We start from the raw sequence: 12,237 nt of genomic DNA, 5'->3' as shown, positions 1-12,237 counted from the left end.
TAGATGAATACATGGATGTGTGTACCCGAGCCTCCCTTAGGTCCAGGACATGGTGGCATTCACACGGCCAAAGGTGGGACTCAGTGGGCACTCAGAAGATGGCCAACAAATGGATTTTTATCAACTGCCCTGTCTTCTTCATCTGTCTCACCACTGTAGGCATGCAGTGAGTAATGAAATGACAAATTTAATTCGTGAATTCTGTTTTGTGGGGAGAGGACACTGAGGTTTTAAGGAAATAACCAGTTTCTCTGAGACCAGGATCATTTCATGAGCATTTATTAATCAGAGGTACATGAGCAGGCTCAGCCTAGGGGAATAATTGCCAACAAATGCTTTTGGGAAGCCTGGGACCATGGCTCTGCCAGGAATCTACATCTCCAGGGCATCACTTGAGTTCTGCCTTCTCAAAGTACTTGTGACAGGCAGACGTGATTGCAGCCACGAACACGATGAACTCACTGAAGTCCACCTCGGCATCTCCATTGGCGTCCAGGTCCTTGAGCAATTTATCCACGGCATCCTTGTCCTTTCCAGTCTAGAGGAGAGAGAGGCCCAAGGTCAGCAGTGAGAGTGCCTGTGCAGGGCTTCAGCCTCCACCAAGCACCACTGCTGGGCAGGAGCAGGGCACCCACATCTGTGTCACCTTTGCTGTCATTCAGGCTCAGGGCCAGGGCCAGCTGTGCATAGCAGACACATGGCATTCCTGGCCTTCAGAACTTGTGAGCTGCCTTCAGCTATCTGGCATGACATGAACTAACTTGTAATGTTTTTAGAGCGAATTGGAATTGTGCTCTGCGAGAGCGAGTTTCATTTTGAGTTTTTGCAGGGGTTTGTCTTTGGATTTGTAATGTGCTTTACAGTAATGGTTGCTCTCAGGAAATGCGTCCAGTCTTTGCTCTATTTTTTGTGCACTGCTAACTTCATGGGCATCCCATCTTGGGCTGGAACTGAACTAGCTGCTTACACAAACAGGAACTCCTCAACACCACCAGACATGGCAGACGCATCGCCCTGTTACAGATGAAGATGATAAGGCCCAGAGAGCCCAAGGGACCTGCCCCAAGGTCACACAGGGAGCCGGGGAAAGCCAGGGTTGAGCCCCAGGTGTGGAGCGAGCACGGTGCACCCTGAGCCCTGTTCTTCCTCTCTGCTTGGGTACCCTGGCTTGGGGTCCCAAGCTCTCAGGTCTTCTTTGAGAAGGCCAGGCCAGCAGGGCTCTCAGAGCCTGCCTGTGTGATGACAAAGCGTTCTCACTATGGGATCAAGCGGGACCAGGATGCAGATTTGAACAGCAGCAGCAGGGGGTGCTGAGGACCCAGCCCTGGGCCAGAGAGCCGTGTGTCCAGGTGGAAAAAAACACAATTAAAATTGGTAGAAACAGATCGTCTGACCAAGACACAACTGTGTGCATGAAGACCTTAGTGACAGCATGGTTTGCAATAGCAAAAGTAAGGCAGAGAAGTACAAATTCAATAGCAAACAAATAGTGGTGTGGCTACGTCACAATACCCTGCGGCCATTTCAAGTGATGTTTACAAAGTTTGTAGCCAGACAGTCGCCTCGTATTTACAAAGCTCCGACTGTGCGGGGCGCTGGGCTGGGCATGGAGCAGATAGGGCCACAAGGCCAGCCCAGCCCTGCCCTCAGGCGGACATTGTTCTCTGACTCCGGCTTTGCTGGGCTTCAGCAGCATCCAGAGGGAGGGCTGAGAAGGGCACCCGGGGCCTCCCCGAGGTGATTCTAATGTAACACAGGTTTAAGGACCCCCAGCTTAGCCATTGGTTCTCAAAGTGTGTTCCCAGGACACCTGCACCTGCCCCTCCCCACATCCCAGTGTCTTGGATCAAAGTCCTCATGGGTTCAATTCTCATACTTTGATCATTATCAGAACACCCCGAGCCCCAAGCCCAAGTTCCCAGGATGGGGCTGGGGTGTTTAATGAACATCAGAGTTTGAGAATTTATGCTGTAATGTTAAGCTCAAAAAGAAATTACATTGCATATAGATCTCACTCACAGCAATGTTCATATGGGGAAAAGGCTGGAAGGGAGGGGAAGCATCTGTATTCCAGGGGGGATTTCTTCCCTCCATATTGATCTATTTTTACATTTTCTACCAAAAACAGAACTTTATTTTTAAAAGATATCTTTACAGAATTCACATTCAGAAAACAGAACTAGGCCAGGTGTCGGGGCTCACGCCTGTAATCACAGCACTTTGAGATGTCGAGGCTGACGCATTGCCTGAGCACAGGAGTTTGAGACCAGCCTGGGCAACATGGTGAGACCTTGTCTCTAAAAAAAATACAAAAATTAACCTGGTGTGGTGACATGCACCTGTAGTCCCAGCTACTTGGGAGGCTGAGGTGGGAGGATCACCTGAGCCCAGGGAGGTCGAGGCTGCAGTGAGCCGTGATCCTGCCACTGCACTCCCGCCTGGGCGACAGAGTGACATCTTGTCTCAAAAAAAAAAAAAAAAAGAAAGAAAAGAAAAGAAAATAGAAGCAATATTCTGAAGTGTTTCATGTCTTTGAAGTGATTCTAGGGCTGAAAATGTCAGGCTTTCATTTTTGATTATCAGCATCCATGTGGGTTAGCCCCTTAGACAGCAGGTAGGCAGAGTCTGGTGGGGCCCTAAGGGGAGGGGAAGGAAGGAAGAAAGTGGGGGAGTGAGAAAGCAGGAGAGGACAGGGGTCAAAGAGAAGGGGAAACGGAGAGGGGACGGCTTCTGTTCAGCCCAGCCAGAGGCTGCCCCGGGCAGAAGGAACCTGGTCCTGGCCACCCCGAGGGGCCTTCTGTGAGGCTCAGGCCAGTGACTCCGCCCTGGCGGGGAGCCCAAGGGAGGTCCGCAGCTCTGCACAGACAGGTGCCAGGATGGAGCCTCCTCCTGTCCTTCCTGCCGGTCCCACCAATACCAGGCAACAAGGGGCCTGGGAATGGGAGCGGGGAAGGCGGGCAAGTGGGAGGTGGAGCTGGGGCCTTTATGGCCAGCGGCCTTGGAGGACAGCCCCGAGGGCTGGAGGGCTTGGTAAACTTGAAAACGGCGGCCCTGGATTGCATTCCGCCCCTGCCCCCACTGCACAGGTTTGAGTCCCACTCTCCCACCAGGCCTGTCACAAATACACTGGGGTCAACTCCATGTTTCAAGGATCAAGCTGACCACACCCTCTCCCTGCTCAGATGCTCCGGCATCCCCTGCCTTGATGCCAAGGTGGGTCCATTCCTTGGCTGGGCTTCTAGGGCATTTCAGGATCTGTCCCTCTTGCCTCTGAGCCCCTTGACCGCCGACCCCACCGCAGCTCTCGGCCCTCTGCCTGCCACGCCTTCCCTCTCTTCCCCAGCCCCCGCTGAGGCCAGCACTGCCCGCCTGGCTCACCTGCAGGAAGCCCGGTAGCTCCTTCTCCATCAGCACCTTGAGCTCCCCCTTGGTCAGGGTCTGTGTGCTGCCCTCGCTGCCTGAATACCGGGAAAAGACGTCTATGATCATGCCCATGGCTGTCTCCAGTTCCGTCATGGTGCTGGATTCAGACCCACCTTCCTCCTGGGGGCTGGCAGGGCCGAGAAAATGTCCCACTGGCAGCCTCTTGGTGCTTTATAAGGCAGCCTCATATTGACACAGAGGGTGGGACAGTGGAGTTGGGACATTCAGGAAGTCCTGCCCCTCCCCATTCATGTGCTCAGTTCTGATGAAATGCATCGCTGTGATAACCTTTCTGGAAGCTTTCTCCCAGCCAAGGCCCAGGGTGTGGGCTGCCTCCAGGCATCCACATTTTACGGTGTTCACCTGTGTCTCGGTGCCATCACTGAGCCACAGTGGTGTCCTCATTCCTGGCCCTCCCTGGGTGAGTGGGCACAGGGTGTGTGTGGAGTGAGTGCTGACTCCATGGCCCTTTGTGTCAATATCAGAGCATGCTGGCACCCAGCGTGCTGACACAAGGAGACGTCTGAGAGTGAATTCATATGGGCATGTGTGTGAACACAGATCTGCCCCGTGGCCCCTTTCTTAGAACACCCTGTGTCCTTCAGAGGCCCAGCTTCCACCTCAATCTCGCTCGCTCCTCCCCTGTGGGGCCAAACGGAAAACTCCTTTTCATCCTCTGGGAGTTCACTGAAAATCAACAGGCAAAAGGCAGATGAACAGGAGAAGAGCATAACGGATGTATTTGATCGTAGCTTATGTGGCATGGCAGCCTTCACGATGAAGACCCAAAGATCTGGGGGGAAACTGTCCATGTTTATAAACATAAAGACAGTTCAGCAACATATGGAACTATGATTGGACACAAAAGTAAGGCCAGACACTCATAGACCGAGAGGAGAACCTGGCAGAGCCTGTCGGGTCAGATTCCCGGGGGCTTCTCTGAGCGGCTCTCCCTCCTTCTAGGTGTGGGGCAGGACCCTCTCTGGAATGGAGCTCTTATGACCTACAGTCAAATAAAGCAGGCCAGAGGGTTTCTTTAGGCTGGTTTCTACACGGAAAGGGGAGGGAGTGGAGAACTGGAGTCATATTTCTGGGTTTTGTGGCAGGGTTTGGGGAAGCCTCTCAGAGGAGAAGGAGGGGCTGGAGACAGGAGGGTGGGAGCAGGACACAGAAACTTTTGCTTCTGAGGCTTCCACGTTGGGATGTTGATTTTTGAGCCCTGGCACTTACCAAACCCAGAGCACCCACAGGGCTTAGACAGCACGAAGGCTCCTGGGACTCTGGGCAGAGTCGGGGACTCTGGCCTCAGGCATGGTCGCATCCCTGTCTCTATAGCGGAGGTACTGTACTCAGAGGGTCTGTGCATGGGAGGCTGAGCGAGTCCTGGAGGGCACAGAGGTAAGGAGCATGGAGGTAGGGCCTGTGTTCACATCCTGCCCCAGTCAAAGTAGGCCCACACTCAAAGGCCTCTCTCTCCGTGGAGATCTTCCAGAGTGTCAGCCTCCAGCAAGTTCCCTAACCTTTCCCAACACAGCCTCCACCAGCACATGGGCCGAGACTCTCCCTACGGGGCTGTGGCTCAACACAGAAAAACTTTGGTGCGTGATGGGAGCAGCAGGTCTCACAAGAGCCGGCTTTCTCAGAACACACTGCCTCTGCCCAGGTGTCCTGCAGTGGAGGCTCAGAGTGGCCCCACTGGTGACCCCTTGGGGAGCAGGGACAGGTCCATTCTGCTCACTCCAGAGCTGGGCAGTTCCCTCTTGGGATAAGGTCGCACAGCACAGGCCACCATCCTACCACCTCAGCCAGAGGAGTGGGAGAGAGAAAGAGGCTCCCTACCCCAGAGGCAGTGCTCCTCAGGAAGGGCATTCACTGCATTTTATATATATATATAAAATGCATTATAAATATATATTATATATATACATAATATATATATATTTTTTAGACTCTTCTCAGGAGGGAGGTGGCATTTTCCAAGAAAGGGTTCAACACAGACCTCTGAGTCAGAGGACCAGTTAAAGAGAAAATTATTCTGACTTTATTCAGGAATGTTGCTGTAGGGGTCGTGATTATTGCCATGCGAGGGAGTTGCTCTTGAGGCAGCTGGGAGTGGCTCACGCCTGTAATCCCAGCACTTTGGGAGGCCAAGGCAGGTGGATCACTTGAGGTCAGGAGTTCGAGACCAGCCTGGCCAACATGCGAAAGCCCGTCTCTATTAAAAGTACAAAAATTAGCCAGGCATGGTGGCGCGCGCCTGTAATCCCAGCTACTCGGGAGGCTGAGGCAGGAGAATCGTTGGAGCCTGGGAGGTGGAGGTTGCAGTGAGCTGAGATCACACCACTGCACTCCATCCTGGGCGACAGCGAGACTCTGTCTCAGAAAAAAAAAAAAAAAAAGCCAGATGAAGAGCTCGAACCACAAGCTTCTACACGTTAACCAGGGTAAAGAGCAACCGCTGACTGGAAGGGACCCAGCAGTCAACCCCTGGGAAGGCCAGGATGTGGCCTTGTTTTGGCAAGGCCGCCCTATCGCCACGGAGATGGGCAGGCAGGAGACATCCCCAGTCAGTCAGGCCCAGGATCAGGAGGTTTCAGAAAGACACAGGTTATGCAGTGGGGCAGGTGAGGCTCAGCCTGCCCAGCCTGTCCTAAGTGTCATGGGAACAGCTCTGGAAGTGACTCCTCTGTCCTCTGGAATCTGGACCAGATGGGGCCTTCTCCAGACATCTGTGCTCAGCAGATGCGACAAAAGGCCCCTAGGGTGTAGCCCCAGATCCAGCACTGGCCCAAGCAGGTGGGGGCTGTAAGTTGATCCGAGCTCTCCAGTCCCTGCGCTAGGCTGGGGGATGCAAGATGAGTGAGGCTGGGATCCTGGTGTCAGGGAGTCACCAGCCACAGAGGGCGCCATGTGTATGGAGGAGGTGGCGAGGGAGAGGAGACTGGGGAGGGGAGAAGCAGAGAGGCCAGGAGGAGGGTGGGGCCTGCGCTGAGGGGTGGAGGAACCCATGCCTGAGAAGAGCACGGGGAGAGTGAAGTGGGAGTGGAGTGGGAGGCGGGCTTGGAGGAGTCAGTGCCTTGGGATGTGGGACAATGAGGAATAAGGCACAAAGAACCAGTGCTCTGGGGAATCAAGAAGTTGGGATGGGCAGCGGGAGTCCAGGGTGGAGATGGGCTGGAGGGGGAGAGGGCACCAACCAGGGAAGACCCCCCAGGGGGTTGATCCTGTAATTCTGGGCCTCGCAGCGCCAGCCACACATCCGAGCTCCTAGGTGATTTTAAGAACTAGCTCTTGCTGGGCCACACCCAGGCAGAGCTGCCCTTTCAGTGGCCAGGCTGGCCCACCACCTCCCAGGTGATCCTGTTGTGCCAGGTCAATGGTCTGGAGGGTTTTCAGCCGCAAGAGGCACCATCAGGTTTACCCTTTTGAGGCCCACATGGCCGCTGGTGTGAGAGGCGGACGTGCACGGTGAGGCAGTGAGGGGCTGCAGGGTGAGGAGCCCCAAGCCATGTGTGGTTCAAAGTCCCTGCAGCACCCGCCCGAGGACACTGGGAGCTGGTGGAGGCCTGGGCAGGAGCAGGAAACTGAAGGAGGAGGAGGGGCCTCACTCATCACCTGATGCGATCTCCACACTTTGCAGAAGGGGAAACCGAGGCTAAGAGCGAGGAACTTGGTCAGCAAGCCCAGGCCCCTCCACCCTGCCTGGGTTCCTGCACTGCAGTGGATCAAACCGGTTTGATCCTTGATAACGCCTGCGACAAATATTTGATGAGGGAGGAGGCTGAGAGAGGTGAGGAAATCAGTTTCTCAAGGACAGGCTGGATGCAGGGGTCATGCACCGGGTAGCTGTGAGGGCAGGGGCGGCATCTCACCCGAGGGACACAGCTCCTGGGGAGGGCGGCAGAGACCCCGACAGTCTCGTCTCGCAGGCGTCTTTCTCCAGGCTAGAAACCAATGACTCATCTCTCAGGCTCTCTAGCAAACAGTGGGGCCCACACACACAGTTCTGGTCAAATGTTTCCCTGAGGGCTACGGAGCCTGGCTTTGCCGAATACAAAGAGGAGGCCCTCAGCCCTCTGCTTTCTTCCTGCACCAATCCTGGGCATGATCTCGCTCAGCTATGTGCAGCCCCGTGGAGACGCTGTGGGGATTCTTGTTGCTCGTGACTGAGTATTCCCAACTGGTTGTATTTGTTTTTTAGGGGCTGTGGAACAAATCACCACAAACTGGGGGGCCGAAAACAGCAGCAACGGGCTCCCTCTTGGTTCTGGAGCCGAGAAGACAGAAATCAAGGCATCGTCAGGGTTGGTTCCTTCTGGGGCCTCAGAGCAGGACTCTGTTCCCTGCCCGTCCCCAGCTCTGGTGGCTGGCAGCGTTCCTCGGCCTGTGGCCCTGCACTCCAATCTCTGCCTCTGTTGTCACTTGCCCCCTCATGTGTCTCTGTCTCACAAGGACACAAGTCATATTGTATTAAGGACCCTCCCTACCCCAGCATGACCCCATTTTAACTTAGAACATTCATGATGATCTGATTTGCAAAGAAGGCTGGATTCTGAGGTCCTGGGAAGGACATGAATTTTGGGGAATGCGTTCACCTCAGTACACCGGTGCAGAGTTCGGTGACACCGCCGAGTTGCTTGATGGTGAGCAGCCTGGCATTGTAGAAAGGCAGAGGTTGACTTTAGTTTGGTCGTTGGGTTTGTCCTTTATTTGTTCTGTGACACCTTGGACAAGTTTTGAGACGTGAGTGTCAGTTTCCTAGGAACTAGTGACAACGATCAGAGATAGGGGCACTCAAGTGTAAGTAAAGTGCAGGATGAACTGCAGCAGAGCACGTGAGGCGCCTGGCAGGTGTCGGCCACCCAGCGGCGCTCGAGGCACCTGCTGCTCCCTCCTTCCTCGCTCCCAGCTGCCTTCTCTGCCGGGCGCTCTTTGGAGAGGAGCTGTGACTGGTTCATCCTGTCCCTCGAGGAGCTACCAGTTCAGTCAAGGACACTGAGAAGCAGCAGATGGTGACAGTGCAGTGTGACAGCGGTGTGCTGTGGGAGCCCCATGGAGCGGCTACCCAGGCAGGAAGGTCAGGGAGGCTTCCTGGAGGAGGTGATGCTTCAGATGAGACTTGAAGGAGCAGAAGATGTTTGCTAGACAAAGGGGCTTGCTTGGCCAAATGGTCTTCAGAGCATGGTCCCAGTAAGGAAGGAGACCACTACTACTCCTGCTGCCCTCCTCCCCCGACCTTGCCTAGTTTACAAGACAGGAGGAAGGAGAGAAAGCAAAAAGTTAGAAAAAAAAAAAAAAAACAGAAGTAAGATAAATAGCCAGAAGACCTTGGTGCCACCACTCAGCCCTGGTAGTTAAAAAAAGTAATAATAATAATATCAACCCCTGACTTAAACTACTTGTGTTATCTGTAAATTCCAGACATTGTAGGAAAAAGCATTGCAAAACTTTCTGTTCTGTTAGCTGATGCATGTAGCCCCCAGTCACGTTCCCCATTCTTGCTCGATTTATCATGACCCTTTCCTGTGGACCCCTTAGAGGTGTAAGCCCTTAAAAGGGCAAAGAATTTCTTTTTCAGGGAGCTCGGCTCTTAAGACGCAAGTCTGCTGATGCTCCCGGCCGAATAAACCTCTTCCTTCTTTAATCCAGTGTCTGAGGAGTTTTGTCTGCGGCTCGTCCTGCTACATCAGAACAGCAGGGCCGGCATCCCCTGAGCTAGAACAACCCTGAGGCAGGGCATCCACTGCAGGGAAGGGTGGGAGAGGGGCCAGAGAAACCTGTCAAGGGGATTCTGATGTGCACTCCAGTCTCAGGACATTCTCACAGGGGCGACAGGGACTGGAGCTGGGACAGAGTGTGGCACATCTGGAGAGACTGCAGCAGGGGCAGAAGCTGTGGGATAGGGAAGCAGCTCCATGTGGCGGAGTCAGGGGGATGTGGCTGGTGGGGGACAGAGAGCTGGATGAGGAATTTGGATATTTCCTAAAGCTGGAAGGCTGTGATTCTGCACCCCTGTGAGCTGCTGTAGAGTGGCTTTGGTGATGGACATGAAATATTAAACATTGGCAAAGTGCCTCAACAGAAAGAAAAAGCCCACCTTCTCAAAGGAGATGCAGCAGGTTGCAGAGTGTCTTCCAACCACCTTTTTGGGCCAGGGTTCCATGTTCCACAGACCCCCAGATCTGGGGGTCCCCACTATTCCTGCCTTCTCCTCACCCAAGGCCCTCCTCAAGGCCACACCATCATCTCTGTTGAGTTGATTTCTTTTGTGAGTCAAGACTTCCAGGTGACAGAGTACCAGAAAAGCCATGACAATCTGGGGAGACTGGGTCCAAGTCCAGGACTGCCCGTGGTGGAGCACACTCTGCTTTGAAGCATAGGGGACTCAGAGCACCTTCCCGCATGTGCTGACCCAGGCCTGGCAGACGCCCATCTAACATGCTAATGTCCTTCAGGCCAATGCAGTGGCTCGTGCCTGTAATCCCAACACTCTGGGAGGCTGAGGCGAGAGGATGGCTTGAGCCTGGGAGATCAAGACCAGCCTGGGCAACATAGCAAGACCCCATCTCTACAAAAAAATTAAAAACAAAAATGCTTCAAATGTCTTTCCTCATCAGATCCCTCTGGCATGGACATGAATTCCTCCCTGTGACCTTCATTTTAAGTAGAAGCACAGGGACATCTCAAGTGTCCTGGTGGTGGCAGGAACGGGGCCCCCTGCCTGTGAGCACAGGGCTGGCTGGTGTAGGGTACTGGCCTCAGGTGAGCAGCCTGCCCAGCCCCTGGGTCACTGACTTGCTGAGTGACTCTGGGGCCCGTTCCTTCCTCTAGGGCCACTTTCTTCATCTGTAAAACGAGGGATTCAGATGAGATCACCTCCAGGACTCTGAACCCACAGAGCCCTCATTCTCACGCCAAGGTGCCCAGATTCCTAGGCGTGCACAGTGCATGCTGGGTACATTAGAACACCAGGGGTTTTAAAACACATCTATTTAGACTAAGAAAGTCACATGGGAGAAAACAGGAGCCCTGTGAACACACGGGGTCTCCATCTCCAGACCCATCCAGCCGGTTCCTGGAGAGACAGTTCTTCCCACCCCTGAGTGGCCATGCCCACTGGGGGTCCTGACCCAGGCGAGGCAGTCTCCATAGTCAGCTCCCCTGGCTGGGTCTTGGGTGCCCACAAAGGGAAGGCCTGTTGGAGAACCTGGAGGTGGAGGAGTTGAGAGGAGGAGGGAGAGAGGCTGGGCCCTGCGGCCTGTGGAAGTCCTGTGAAGTCTGCAGTCAGCACGCCCCACATTCACCGCTTCTGCCCTCGCAGCGAGTCTCCCGGTGCTGCCAAGGCCAACACCCTGGGGTGGGGGTGCAGGCTGAGGCCTGGAGCAGAGGATAGGGTTCGAGTCTGGCTCCGCCATGTGCTGGCTGGGGACCTCTCTGAGCCGTTTTCTCATCTGTGAAATGGATGGGGTGCACATGCTCCTACCCCAAGGATTGTTGTGAGGCTGGGCAGTGCCCATCTGGCGGTTGCCCATTGGCAGCTGCGATGGTGAACGTTATTATCTGTCCACTTGGCTAGGCTATTGGCCCTGCTGTTTGTTCAAACTCTCATCTAGATGCCGCTGTGAAGATATTTTTGGGTGTCATTAGTATTTAATTAGTGGACTTGGAATAAAACAGATGAACCTCCATTGTGTGGGTAGGCCTCATGCAATCTGTTGAAACTGAGGTTTCCAGAAGGAATTCTGCCTCCAGACTACAATACAGAAAGCCTGACTCAGTTTCCAGCCTGCACCATGTGGACTGAAGCCTGAGATATCAGCTATTACCTGAGTCTCAGGCCTGCCAGCCTGCCCTAAGAGTTTGGACTTATCAGTCCCCACAATCACGAGTCAATCGCTTAAAAATCAATCAATCATAGTGTTACAATAGTTACCAATGTTCAAAAATAAGGTTACACACACACACACACACACACACACACACAAGAGGATTTGTAACATGGAAATCAGATGATGTGACCACACTGGGCATCCGTTCCTGCCAGAGCAGGACAGCCAAGCCCCCTGCTCCCCTCACCGGAGGTTGGGCTGCCCCAGGCATGTGAGTTTTTCCAAGCTCCCTTCTGGCTCTGGGTTCAGTTTAGCAAACACTTGGTTGGAAACCCTCTTGCTAGGTGCTGGGGATACCGGGGAGAGTGTGGTCCCTGCTGTGGAGGAGGTACTGTGGCATCCTGGTGGGGACCAACCCGCCAGCCCATGGTGCAGGCAAGAGAGGTCAGGCGGGGAGGAGTAGGGCGCAGCCTGGGGGTGTGCAAGCCCCCTGCCTCCTCCTTCCCTTGGGAAGACAGCAGAGCCACAGCCTGGCCATCCTGTTCACAGGAAAGCTGGGCTGGAGAAGCTAGCTTGGGTCTGGGACCAGAAGGGGGCTCAAGGGTCCTACTCCCTGGAATTGGTCTATGAGGTGCAGCCACTCCCAGCCCTGCCAGCTCAGGAAAGGGGGGCTGTTTCCCCAAATCTCAGCCCCCTCAGGTGCCCACTGTCTCCTGAAGTGGCGGGAGAGCAGGGGAGTCTCTCGTCCTTATGAGGAGAGCAGCGGTTTGTTCTGGAACCGGGGGCCTGAAGGGGAGCCCACACAGAGTGACGCTGGCATCTGCCTCATGGGGAGCTGTGAAGACCGTGAATAAAGTGCACGAGACATTTTCTCTCAGCCAGCGACTGTGATCGCGACACTGTGGGACTTGTCCTGGAGGTGTGAGGATGGGGACTGCTGCTGAGCACCCCGGCCCGGCCCCTTTCTTTAGATGGACTCCTGGAA

At 54.4% G+C, this 12,237-nt stretch overlaps 1 protein-coding gene across 1 annotated transcript; it reads right to left on the bottom strand.

The window, feature by feature from the left end:
* Nucleotides 1–263: 263 nt before the first annotated feature.
* On the bottom strand, nt 264–3,735 carry S100P (S100 calcium binding protein P). Its single transcript, XM_003278521.4, has 2 exons — nt 3,379–3,735; nt 264–538 (listed from the first exon to the last, which is right to left on the bottom strand). Exons 1-2 carry the CDS (start codon nt 3,514–3,516, stop codon nt 389–391), a joined length of 288 nt encoding a protein of 95 aa, XP_003278569.3. The 5' UTR covers nt 3,517–3,735; the 3' UTR covers nt 264–388.
* Nucleotides 3,736–12,237: the final 8,502 nt, after the last annotated feature.

Source organism: Nomascus leucogenys, chromosome 20, assembly GCF_006542625.1.
Source record: "Nomascus leucogenys isolate Asia chromosome 20, Asia_NLE_v1, whole genome shotgun sequence".
Taxonomy (NCBI): domain Eukaryota; kingdom Metazoa; phylum Chordata; class Mammalia; order Primates; family Hylobatidae; genus Nomascus; species Nomascus leucogenys.
The sequence above is the reverse complement of the archived record's forward strand: the minus strand, read 5'-3'. Positions and strand labels throughout refer to the sequence as shown.

What these genes read in the sequence shown, in the direction of transcription:
- S100P (XM_003278521.4), bottom strand. Translation starts at nt 3,516, where the DNA reads ATGACGGAACTGGAGACAGCCATGGGCATGATCATAGACGTCTTTTCC. An exon ending in AGCTACCGGGCTTCCTGCAG is followed by an intron (nt 539 to 3,378) that starts GTGAGCCAGGCG and finishes TCTCTCCTCTAG; the next exon opens with ACTGGAAAGGACAAGGATGC.